Genomic DNA, 12,770 nt, shown 5'->3' on the forward strand with positions numbered 1-12,770 from the left:
TAGAGGGAAGGTAAAGAAAGAAAGAAAAGAAAGAACATCCTAAAATGATGTTAAAATTCAACAATGATCTTAAATCTGTTATGACATCACACCTTTCATGTATTTATGTAGCTGCTCTGTTTAAGGATCATGTTATTTCCTGTGGTTCTTAACTGGCAAAGTTTCTTACCTGAAAGCTGCATTATAGGAAATTAACATACCTAACACCTCATTTCATAATTTAAAAAAATGAAATAGAAATGTAGTAATGTTTGTTTCATTTCATACAGATTGAGAGTTACTGCTCTGTTGGGGCTTGGAAAGTATGAAGGATTAAAAACAAGCAATTTGGGTTTTTCTTAGTCCTGTTGAAATGCTGAGGAGGATCATCATTACTTGTCATTGCACAGAGAACTACTATAGGGATAAAACTGGGAACTTCTCTGCTGTCTGTCAATATTGCAGTAACATTTACAAGTAGAAGCCACGTGTGCTCTAATCTCATGCTTATGAGAAGGCAACCAAAACCCTGTTTTGTGCCTCTTTCAACACACACCACTTATATGTGTTTATTTTATTTGCACAACTGTTTGCATTTCCTGTAACTTCTGTTATGTTGAATAAAACATTATGATACTAAAACTTTTTTTAATTGAGATGTCAGGAAGTGCCACCCAGAGTAGAAAAGGGTCATAATAAAATCAACAAATCCGAGGTGCCTATAATCAGTATCTAATCTCTCTCAACTTAAGCTTGAAGTAGTGAACTACACTTTAGGTAAAAAGTGGAAGTTTCTCTAGTTCACTTTTCTCCACTGTTTTCCGGTAACGAGTTGTTCCCTATTTGCTATGCCTTATAAAACCCCTTTCAGTATTGTAGCCTCCTAGATGTGAAGACTCCAGCTTCTCCAACAGAAGCTTCCTCTAATGGTTGACAGTGGAAAAACTGTCTTTTGGAATTGCTTCCTGAAATTTTAATGTCACTTCCTCTTATTAAGTTGGACTCTGTTTTTAGACATTGCTTATTCATCCCACCAGAATTATTTATCCAACCCTTCAGTATGTATGGATGGCTGCCACATTTTCTTCACCTCCACTTTGGCCTCACTTACCCAAGGCCAGGTAAATACAATCATTTTTTCCACATGCAAATCCATTTCTCAGTTTCTTAATCTTTTATGGCTTTCTTTGAACTCCGTATTGTTTGAATAATGAGGGCAGAGCTGAATACAATATCTCACATCTTTATTGCATCAGAGTGTGATGGAAAAGGTTCGCTGTATTTTTTTTATTTTTTTTTTTTGTTGTTGTTGTTTTTTCAAGCTAATTTGCATTCTGAAATGCTTTCATCTTATTCTGCAGGCTCATACTTTGTCCATCATACTGTAATTTGTAGTCTGGATTGGCATACTCCTTCGTGTATTTCACACTTTCCTACTCTTTCTGTCAACATAATACATACCCCAATGAGCACCCATCCCTCCCCCAAATGTATCATTTCCCAGAGGACGCTAATAGCTGACTGGTTTTGACAGTTTTCACCAAATTAGTTCAACAGGAGTGGTCAGTACACAGAGCCAAAGACAGACTGTCATGGGAAGGGATGTGTTTGCCTCCAGCCTGATTACAGAAGTTCTTGTATCCCAGACCCACACCTGGCAGAAGGCTTCCCTGATACATGGAAGATTTTTATCTGAGCTAAAGGGTTTTTCTGTGCGTCTGAGGCGGTAGAATTTCTGAGCTGATGGTATCTCTTGCTGCAGGCCATCAGCTCTGCCCAGCTGACAGTGCCTGCCAGCTGCAATGATTGTGTGGGCAAATTTCTGAAACCCCCTACAGACTGCATGACTTCCCTGAAGCAATGGGGTGATATGAGGTGGTGTTTGGTTGAATTCATACACACTGAATGTGCTCCAGTTCTGGGAACCAGAAACTGAGTCATCTTATTTGCTTTGAAGTTCCAGATCTCCTTCTGGCATTAGAAACACATGAGCTTTTATTGTTTGTTTTTATTTAGAAGTTAATGGAGATCTGTTTCCAGAAGCTCTAAAAGATATTTTAGATCTCCTTAAACAATATATCTAATAGTTAAGTGGAGTTTCATTACCACCTTTTGCTTCCTGCAGTCAGCCACTTTATTTCCATATCCACAGAGAACATCTAAGAGTCTAAAATATCAGCCTCTACATGGAAAGTAATAAGCTGACACTTGAAAGCTGTTGGTAGGAGGGACTGTTTTCTCAAGACTGGAAGGAACTTCCATTGCTCAAAACATTGATCATAGCACTGAGTACTTGGTAGTCTTTATCTACTGAAACACTTTCTCCTTTAGGTAGTGCTATTTTGAGTTTTCTGTAAATGAAATGCAGTTTTCTTGCATCTGGAGTCAGGACCTGCTTGATTTTGGCAGCTCATATTTAGACCTACAAGGACTGATTATGTTGTACTCATCAACAGTTTCCTCCCAGCAATCATAAGCCACTGGGAGTCCTGACTGATGATGCTGGACCTGTCCCTTGTTTTTGTGTCCTAAGGCTCACCTGCGGTCTCCAGCAGTCATAGAGGATAACATCCTTCCCTGAAAACAGCCTCTGTGACAAGGCTGCATCCAGCAGTTGCTTGTTATCTCTCAGGACATTCTCAATTGGGTCCAGTGTGTAAGCTCCTTTGCTATTGCAGGTGTAAGATTTTTAAGGGTACAGTGTTGGAAAACCCTATTTATTGCATTTTCAGCAATCTTATGTCACATAAATACAAGTCTTCAATTCTTCTTATCTAATATAAGCAGCTGAGAGACCGACCTGACGTCTAATGGGATCCTTCCAGTCAGGCATGATAAAAACCTGAATCTGGGAATGATTGGTGACAAAAACAGGTGGAGAAGAACAACTGAAAAACATACCAGAGACTAGACATCCCCTTAAGCCTGAGGATATATAGCAATAGTAGGAAATTCAAGTTGCTAACTATTCAAGATCAAGATAGATTAACAGCAGTGCAGGAGGCCAGAAGCACTAACTAGTCCATATTTGCTGACATTTGGTGTAAGCTCCAAGAGCAGTTTATTTCCCAGGCTTTCTGGAAAAGAACTGGAAAAGCAGAGAACCAATATTTGGACACATTGTTATTAGAGACCACCTTACTGTTTGTTAGTGTATGTTGCTTGATGTTATGTTTCTATCAATGCAAACATCAAGAAGAGCAGAGTCCTCTTAGATTCTTTAAATTTTCTTCTTCATTTATTTATTCATTTTGAACAAGTTCGTTGCTTTATTCCAATCAGGATGGCTTTGGCTGGTCTCTAAGTAACTTGAAGAGAACTGTTTCATAGATTCTGCTCTTGCAACTTAGGCCTTCTACTCATTGGGCACCTGCTTGTAGCATTATTTGTTATTCAGCTGAGAAAAGCCCTTTCAGTTCTGCTGAAGGGTTTTGATGGGTTTTGTGCAGAAAATTATCAAAAATGTGTTTTCTCAGGCTGGGCTTTCTCCATGTCTCTTCAGTCAACAATCAAGAAAGATAACTTGAATTGTGCTGTCACACCTCCTACCGCCTGCTGGATGTTGGTGCATCATCCCTACCAACACAAAAACCACTTCTGCTCTTACTGGGGATGCTTTCTCTGATTGCTCTCCACTGACTGTTATAAAGATAGCTGCCCTCATCCCTGACCTTGGCTTTTCTTTTCCTCACTACAGGACTGCCTGTCCTCCTCCAGCTATCTTCTTGCAGCTAATGAGTCCACTCATTCATTTGTTCTGTCTCCTTGCAAGTATTTTTAGACTGCGATCATCTCCCTTGAGTTGGTTGTTTCTTAAAGAAGATAAATGCTATTTCACATCATCTTCTCTCATAACTTCCCCGTGCCTTATTACTTCAGACTCTTCATGTTTCAACTCTGTATCCTTTGAATATATCCAGTGAAGACCTTTTGCACGCAGACCTGAATGATCACCCTATAGAGTAATATGAAAACAAACACCACCCACTTCTTATTTGTATAAGAATTTCACTAGCTGTAAGAACAGACCTCTACTGATTTACTTCACATTTACATTCCTCAGTTTGTTTTCCGTTATCACTGCAAAGGCTTCTGAGGCCTTAGAGATGGCACTGTTTTTTTCAGGAAGCCATACTGAAAATAGACAAGTCACTCAGCAAAAGCCTGTGGTTTCTGTGGCAAGGAGTTGGGCATCAGGGAGCTTTTCCCCTCAGCCATTATTACCAGAGAAGAAATTATGGTCATCTGATTTTCCAAAGCCCAGAGAAGCCCTAAATATTTTATATCTTAAATTGTGAGAAATACTTAGACATTGTCACAAGAAATCATGTTCTGAAATGTTTTTGCTATTGTGGCTGCTACTTAATAAAATGCAAATGGTAAGCAATGGCTCTCTAAGCACAGAAATTGGGAAGTTTTATCATTTACCCCTATAAAACATTAGAGCCATCAAACAGATTTAGCTGAGAATTTGTGACGTTACCATTGAGCTAAGCCCTCATTTACTAGTTCATAGCTAAGAGTAAAGGCTCTATTCAGAGCTGTTGAGCGCTGTTACATTTTCTGCCCAAGTATTTCTACAAGTGAATGCACAGGTATGACTGGGACAGCTGGATAATCAAAGTGCTGCTTTCAGCTGTTCCTGCAGAACTACTGCTCTGCTCCAAATAGGGCAGTCCACGCAACTGGGAATGAGGAGAGAAATAAGCCAATACATGGGGTCACTGTAATGTTACATTTTTATAGCTCTTTTCATCCCATAGGATCATAACTGAAAAGACTGCATACATCTGAGAGTCCCACCACTTCTGCTGACCTCCAGCTGTTTTCTGCAGGGGAAGCATTTAGCTGAACAAAATGACGACACGGTGGTTTGCAGTCAGAACACAGGTGTCTAAGTAAGTCACAGGGAAGAACAATTGGGTGAAGGATAATTGTGCGGAGCCATGCTCTGGTTGCTCAAATTGAGATCCTCCTGGACTGCAACATGGAGTGAGACCTTGCAGCAAGGGCAGACAGCTCTGACTCTGGTAAAGGGCTGGCATGGCCCAGCACCAGTGTGCAGAGGTAGCAAGCTCTGGGGGTAATTAACACCACTGCCTGCACAGGACTGTCCCTTACAGGTGGCCCACCCAAGCTGTGAGCTGTCTGTGCCCTTTTCACCATGCCACCCCCAAAAAGCTCATGGCCTGGCAGCTGGCCCTGAATGCCACGAGCTACACAAACCACAGCATCCAAGTGCCAGCAGCAGAGGGCAAGAACATAATTTCTGCTTCTGTAAAACCTTGGGAGCCCTTTGCCTGTAGAGATATCTGAAAAAGAAGTTGTTGCATCAACTGATTGGTGGAACAAGAATAATGTTGGAGCCTGTCCAAGATGAGGTGTGTGGCTCCAAGTGCTGCCTCAGCTTCTGGCGACAAGGTGACTGTCTGCTCACCTTGGTGCCACCTGACCAGTGGGGAGTAATTTACTTTGAAATGTCGTTTGTGGGCAATGATAACACTTTCCTGTAGCTTTCCACTGAGGTTTGTAGTGTAATTCATAAATTGTGATTAGAAAGTGTCTCCAAGTTGCCTGCTAGATGCATTTTTAGATTGTTCATTACATTAAAGTAGAAAGGGTGAGAAGTCTTATCCAAAATGTTACATTCAATTACTGACAAACCAATGGACACATCCTGACTTTATCCATCAGGTTGTCTGTATGCATGAGGTAACAAACAACACTTCTGTCACATACAAAAACAGCTAATGAACTGTTAGAAAGCACAATGCAGCCACCATAAAAAGTCAAAACACTTTTTATTGTTCACTGTTAGTGCAAATACAGATTATTACACATTGCAACAGTGGTGCATTCATGCGTATACACGCAGTGTGGAAGGGTTTGTATGCTACAAGTTTTAATTATCCGGTTAGGGTTTTTTCAGTATATTTTCATGGTTGCTCTGCTCATCACAATAGACTTTATTATTGATCCAAACGTGTGTACAGCTGTGGGGGATGGCTACCTACAGGACTGCATGCCTCTGCTTTGGCTCATGAGGAATGCAAGGATGCGAGCACATGTGCTTCTCTGCCTGGGATGCATAGAAAGCATTTCTGAGGAAGGAAAGCACACTTTTCACAGCTTGTCAGCATACTGTCCAGCTTACTAAAGAGAAGCAATGGATTTCTACCCAGCCCACATAAGCTGATGTAGTTTGCCAAAACAACAGCTTCTTGTTGCAGATGCTGAGAAGCCCAGCACTGTAATCCTGGTCAGCACTGCTCATTCTTTCTTAAGGCACCTATTAGCATAGCATCTCAGCACTGATCTCAAGGGCTGTTGCTGCAGCTGAAAAACAACTGACACGTTAGGCTGATTAATCCCTGTAGTAATTCCATTAACCTCCTTAATGGAGTTATAACATGGATGAATGTACCCCTCTGCAGCAACTCGAGAAGGAATTGCCCTGGAGAACCTATAAACACGGTGTGGCAGGGATGTCTGAGGTAAACATCTTGGTTTTAGTGCAAAGTGAAGTGTCCTGATCCACTGGAACTGCTCCTGTTCCTCGGATTCAGAGCCCCTCACAGCACCAACAGCATCTGTGCCCTCTGCAAAGTGTGGTGCAGGGGGATGTGGACGCATCCTTGGACGTGCTCTTTCCCCTCTCTCTCACCCAGACTGACAGTACATTTCCTTGGACACAGCTTTTCATTCACCTCTGCATTGTCTCTGCCTGTGCTCTGCCTGGTGCTGATTTATCTGCTTGCTGCAGCATTGCCTGTGCTGCATTCCTGGGCAAAAGGCTGCTGAAAGCAAGTGGCAAAGCTGCAGTGTTGGCATGTCATTGCTCTCCATTGCAAATGGAGAAATACTGAATTTCTCTTTGTATCCTTCCTGGCTTTTCTAGCCTTTTGAGAGCAGATTTATCTGCTGCCATAGCCATGTTCACAGCCTGCTCCTATGGAGGTTTGATTGCACTGCAGGTCTGCCAGGGAGGGCTTCTCAGTGCTGTGAAGTTGCCTCTAGAACAAAAGGGCCAAAGGCACCTTGGAGGCTCCCGATGAGCAGATATCAGTTTTGCAGCCTACCACAACAACCCAAGCTGTCAGGGAGCTCCTGCTGTAGTTTGTTTGGGGACATACAGGTGGCCAAGGGCAGGGAGCTGAGATCAGACTAATCCTGCTGCTAGTTCAAAGCCTGTTGCCATGTATGCAGGTGCAGTGATGCGACTACTAAGCTGCAGTATCTCTTCCTCTACATGGTTTGTGATCTCTGCTTTAACAAACTAAATTGATTCTCTTGGATAGCCAGTCCCATCCTCCTGCAGAGGCTGCAGTCTCAAGGGATGGAGTGGCCCAGCTCCTCACGGTCCAGGAGCTGGGGAGTGCTGCCTGCAATGGATGCACACGCAGGGGTTTTATTTCACTTTCTGCCTGCGGCAGTCACTTCCCACATTCAGCATAGGGATGAGAAGCCCCAGCAGCCATCTCTTGCCGAAGACCTCACGCAGATTCTCCCTCCAGGGACGGGCTCTCACCACTATCCCCTTCCGCACCTGGTACCGTGTCTGCCCACGCAGGATCAGCAGCATCTGGTGGCAGCAGAACCCCGCACAGGCCAGCCCGATCCCAAGCCAGAGGTAGAGCATGAGGATGACAAACATCTCAGAGCTGAGCAGAGCCCCTGCACAATGACAGTCAGGGGAGGGGAACAGCAAAAGAAAGAGTTTAGGCACCTCTCATGTGTCAGCATCACATGTTGCCCTGAGGGCCTGGCTGGCCACACTGAGCAGCCATACAAGGGGTGAGTGAAGGGAAAGGCTGGGTGGTGACTAAGGACATAAAATTGCCTTCCTTGTAGTGCCCCAGGCAGTGCATCCCACTGGGGAGGTGCTAAAATGGCAACAGTCTCTGCAGAGTTTTCCCTTTGCTGTTAATGTGAGGACCTGGATTTCAGGGGCAGCCTCAGCCAGAAGTGAAAGGCATTTGTAACACCGCAGCTCTATTTTGAAGTGTGGGAGCACAAGCTTGGCACAGGCCCATACCATGCGCTCAGGCCTAGGCTCTGCCTGCAGGCCACTCTGAGAACTATTGGTGAGGGTGCTGCTTGCAGCTCTGAACTGTTGGATCATCCTGCTAGGAAAGTGCACCAGAGTTGTTCATCTTTCTCTTTAAATGCAGCATCGTCTTTCCTTTCTCATTAGATCCCAGTGGGCTTCATATGCCATGCAGAAAAGGGAGAACAGCATCTAGGATGGTAACAAACCCTCAGACCAGCTCTATCAGAATAACCTAAGAGACCAAATGGGAAGTGCAGAACCAAAACAGGTTTCTTTGCTCTTCTTCTACTGGACCCGTGTGACAGATGTGTGTTCCCTTCCATAGCTGATTTCACATGGGAAAGTGAAAGAGGGGAGGAAAGTGACTTTCTTCTGAGCCTTGGGAAGACAGCTGTAAGCTTTACTTCTATGAGCTACTGAAATTCAGCATCAGATAAGTAATTATTATACTTGTTTCCCTTTGCATTTATTCAGCATCTCTCAGCCATATTTTCCAGATGTGTGCATTTTTTAACCTTATTTTCAGGCTGCCCACAAAAAGCATTTTCTGTCCTTCCTTTCCTGATCTGGCCTGACCTATATTTACAGAAGTGCTCTTCTTTTGCCCCTCATCACTGCAGTCTCGGGTTCATTTTGCTCTGACTGACCTGACGTGGTCTCAAGCTTGTTTCCATACATTTCCCATGCCAGAAAAACTGAATCACAGCCTGAAATTCCAGGCTCTGGGTCAGACTCTAATGCACATGTCTGGGCAAAACAAGCCAAACAAAAATTTTCCCAGCATGGAAGCAGGAAACACTGAGTTGACCCAAGATCAGCAGATTCAATTTCTGTCCTCTCCCTCCTCCCCAGTGCCAAGGGCATGCTGGAGATGAAGGGTAAAGTTGTTGGTTTTTTTCCTGTTACAGCCATGCTCTATTCAGATCCCACCTAGGATAGCTGCACAGGAACATTGGGTGGACAATCCTTCTAGTAGCTATTCCAGGTCATGTTTCTCTTTCCTGCACCGGAGGTAAATGTTACTGATGGAAGCTCTGAAGGCCCTTCTTCCTGAGCAACTGAAGCACTTGCAAGTTACTGTGTGCTGCCAACCTAGCTAAGGCAGAAATCCCATGGGATCATATTTCTATGATTCTGTTGGCTCCTGAAGGTGCCCAAGCCCCCAGCCCTGCTCCAACCCCCTTCACATCCCATTCACACACTGCTGCATGCCCACTTTGACACTGTGGGTGCTGACACCAGGACTGAGGCTCTCCAGCATCTCTCTTCAAACATGTTCCTGGACCCAGCTTGGTGCAGATGAGCCCACAGAATCAGGGAGAAAACTAATTCCTGGGTAATCTTTTCCCACAGCCCTACTTTCCCTTCCAGGCTGATGTGCTGAGCAGAGCTTAAGCACCAGGGAAAATCATGCCAAGTGTTTTTAATGCTAGTGAAGCTTGTGCAACACTATTTACAAAAATTCTTCTACATGGAAAAATGACTCCATAAAAATGTCATGGCAGGATTTCATGTTTATAGTCTCTCAGTGATTACCATGACGAATCTGTTCATTTGCCAAGTAGAGATATTTGTTTGTTTTCAGATGGCAACCCTGCAAACCCAGCCTGGAATCCGAAAGCAATCTGGGGCCTTTCTGGCTCTTGTATCATCAGCAATGGAGATCCCCCAATTAGATAATGATCAACAATTCTGGTGATAGTGCATGAGCCAAAACGGACTCCAGGCCCTTCTCACTGAGCTCAGCTGAACCTTCAAAGCTAAAATATGTGGAATACCTATTTTAGTCCGATGAAAACTGATCTAAATGTGCTCAGCATGAGCTGCATGTAGGGAAAATGGCATTTTTCTGCTGTCACTTTCAGAGCAGACTCTGCTGTTCACAGAGTAACTTGTCCCAGATCAGGTTTTATCTAGCTCTCAGGTTTGGACAGAGAAAGGAAGGAGCTTGGAGAGCTTGAGAGCATAGTGAAAGATGAAGAGACAGGGCTGGCAGAGCAGAGGAAAAGGCACAGCAACAGAATGAATGGGAGGAAGGGAGAAATCCTGGGGACATATACAGGAGGATGGGAAGGGAAAGGAAGTCAGGATAAGCAGATGGACAAATAAGGGATGGTGAAAGGAAGATAGAGAGGTTTGCTTTGGGTGCAGAGCTCTTCCAGAGGGCAAGAGTGGATAATTTGTCCTGGCTTTATGTGGAGCTGCAACCCAGACCATACTCCAGAGAGAGGTGTTTGATCACATTATATTAACAAACTCCTTGCTTGATTTCTGAAACATGAACCCAAATTCTCCTGTGCTATAATCAGGAAGTTTGCTCTGCCAGGAGGCAGGAGGTGGAGTGGGTACATGACCTGAATGGTCACATCTCTGGGAGACTCCCCACATTTGCATGTAAGACTCCCCTTGCCTGTAGTACAATGAACAAAATCTCCCACCTCTGTCTTAATGCCTCACGCACAACTGTAGCCCTAGTCCATCTCTGGCAATCTGGTTACAGTGCTTTCCAGAGTATAACACATTATGAATAGGGCTATAGCTGTAACCTGGAGAAGGTCCCAGTCCCTGAAGCCTTTGCCCTTAAAGGGGGCTTTACCAAATACAGACAATTCTCCCCATGCCCGCATCCACCTTCCACCCATCCTCACACACAGCCAAACAGCAAAGAGCACGGCCACAATCCCAGAGCCCTGGAGGAAGAATGGACTCCTCATGGCCAAGGAAGGATCCTTACCTGAGAAGAACTGGCTGATAGAGTGAGGCAGAAGTGTGAGGAAGGCGAGTGGGTTTGCAAAGGACATGGAGAGTGAAGCAGAAATGTAAGCCATGCCTGCCACCAGGGAGTCGAGGCAAGCCAAGGAGGTGTAGAGGCAGAACATGATGAAGTTCCGCATGTTCCTGCTCCCAATGCAGTTCCCTGTGAAGAAACAGTGGTGGTCATGCCTCTGGGTGACTCTGGCACACAGTCTACAGTAGTGAGTGCTGGGCAAGGCTGAGCCAGGGGACCTGCTTCCATCCAGCCAGTCCGCCACCATTTCAGCTCCTTCGCCCAAGTTTAAGCCCTTGCCCAGTTCCTCAGGGGAGTTCTGGATCACGAGGATGTAGTTGCCCAGGGCATTAGCTGAGAGGAAGAGGAAGAGGGCCCCATGCAGCAGAGCAGGAGAGAAAAGTGAGGTGGTGGAGGGGTCTCTGAACATGCTGGGGATGAAGAGAAAGATCTGGAGGACGAAGGTCACTAGGGAGATGCACAAGAAGTAGGCTGGAGCAACAACATTGAGCAACCTGAGAACTAGCATTGCGGATTACGTTCCTGCAGGGGAGAGCAAGGAGAGGACGAACATCACCGCTCCGGCTGCACACTTCATCCTTCCATTTCCTGCCGGGTCCCCGGCCCCGCTCTGCTCCTTGAGTGCCCCGAGGCGGGGAAGCTCTCTTTCGCCGCCGCCCCACGGCCCCGGCGGGGTTCGGCAAAGGGGAGCCCACGGGCAGCGCCCGCTCCCCGGCGCCCGGAGGAGGCAGCCCGGCCCCGGCGTCTGCCTCCGGGGAATTCGCAGCGGCGGTGCCCCGGAGGGGCTGCGGAGGCTGAAGGGGAAGAGCTGGCTCCCGCGGTGTGCCGGCGGTATAGGCACCGCTCCGCTCTCCTAGCAGAGTCCCTCTGCTAGGCAGGGTCAGTTTTGGTACTGCATGAGTGGAAAAAAGGTGGTGCTGGAGGAGGGGGGAGTGAATTGGAAGGGAAGGGGGGAGGAGAAGGGGAGGGGGGAGAGGTTGCTCTAATCCACTGCAATACGGATCAAATCCAATGCTCTAATTTATCCTTTAAAGCCACGGATCTACAGATTACCTCTCTGACCGCTGCCCTGCTCTGCACGAAATTAGAAAATGCACAAAACAGCTGGTCAAGTGCTGTCCGGATGCAACCTGCGGCGCTGGTCTACCAAGCCGGGCGGCCTCGCAGACGCAGACGCGGCTCTGGCCGATCACAGCGCATCGGCACCGGCCGGGCGGGCTCCCCCGGCTCTCTTTGTGCCTCCCTCGGCCTCGGGGCTCAGCCCGTACCGGGGGGACGCGGGGAGCCCGGAGGATCGAAGGCAGCTTGGAGCCCGCCCGGTCGCGGCGTGGCCGCCCCGGCACCCCGAGCACCCCTCGCCGGCAGCTCCAGAGAGCTCCCCAGAGCCTGCAGAGCCCCGGCGGCTGTGGGGGTTCTGCCCAATGCACGCCGCCGCCCTGCAGCCACCTTGTCCCTGCTGCCCTGGAACCGTCTGTCTGGCACCTCGGAGCCGCCGTTACCGCCTCCAGTCAATCCCAGACCCCCGCGGCTGTCGCTTCGTAGAGCAGTTCGACCCCGTGCTCCTTGCCTCCCTCTGTCTCCTTTTCCGTCTTTCCCTCCCATTCTGTTCTGTTGTCCCACGGTGTTCGGCCCTGTTCCCTTTCTCTGTCTGCGACCCTGCCCTGTCTCTGCCCTTGTCCTGCCTTGTTGCTCTTTCTGTCTTTCTCCCCAACCCGTCTCTGTTTCAGTTTTTGTCCTGTTTTTCTTCTTCCTCTTCCCTTCCCCTGTACGGTTCTCTCCCTCCCCCGATTCCACACCCGTCTCCCCGTCCCCTCCCTATCCCCCACCGTCGCTCGGACACGGAGCTGTCCGTTCAGCACCACCGCAGGTCCGCCACCTCCCTCCGCCCCCTCCCAGAGGCTGTGAGGGGAGACAAGCTGTGCTCGGGGCCTTGAGGCGCCGCCGTCCCACGAG

At 47.0% G+C, this 12,770-nt stretch overlaps 1 protein-coding gene across 1 annotated transcript; it reads right to left on the bottom strand.

Annotated features, from left to right (window-relative positions):
- Positions 1-5,763: 5,763 nt before the first annotated feature.
- Positions 5,764-11,325, bottom strand: ZDHHC22 (zDHHC palmitoyltransferase 22). The gene is made up of 2 exons (XM_015865201.3): positions 10,764-11,325; positions 5,764-7,653 (listed from the first exon to the last, which is right to left on the bottom strand). The coding sequence occupies exons 1-2, from the start codon at positions 11,323-11,325 to the stop codon at positions 7,388-7,390; spliced, it is 828 nt and encodes a 275-aa protein (XP_015720687.2). The 3' UTR covers positions 5,764-7,387.
- Positions 11,326-12,770: the final 1,445 nt, after the last annotated feature.

The sequence above is a fragment of the Coturnix japonica genome, chromosome 5 (genome assembly GCF_054131305.1).
Source record: "Coturnix japonica strain WE chromosome 5, WE-NBRP24, whole genome shotgun sequence".
Taxonomy (NCBI): domain Eukaryota; kingdom Metazoa; phylum Chordata; class Aves; order Galliformes; family Phasianidae; genus Coturnix; species Coturnix japonica.

Excerpts from the sequence above, each read along its gene's own strand:
- ZDHHC22 (XM_015865201.3), bottom strand. The coding sequence starts at position 11,325 with ATGCTAGTTCTCAGGTTGCTCAATGTTGTTGCTCCAGCCTACTTCTTG. Across the intron at positions 7,654-10,763 it reads TATCAGCCAGTTCTTCTCAG|GGGCTCTGCTCAGCTCTGAG; the intron begins GTAAGGATCCTT and ends GTCATTGTGCAG.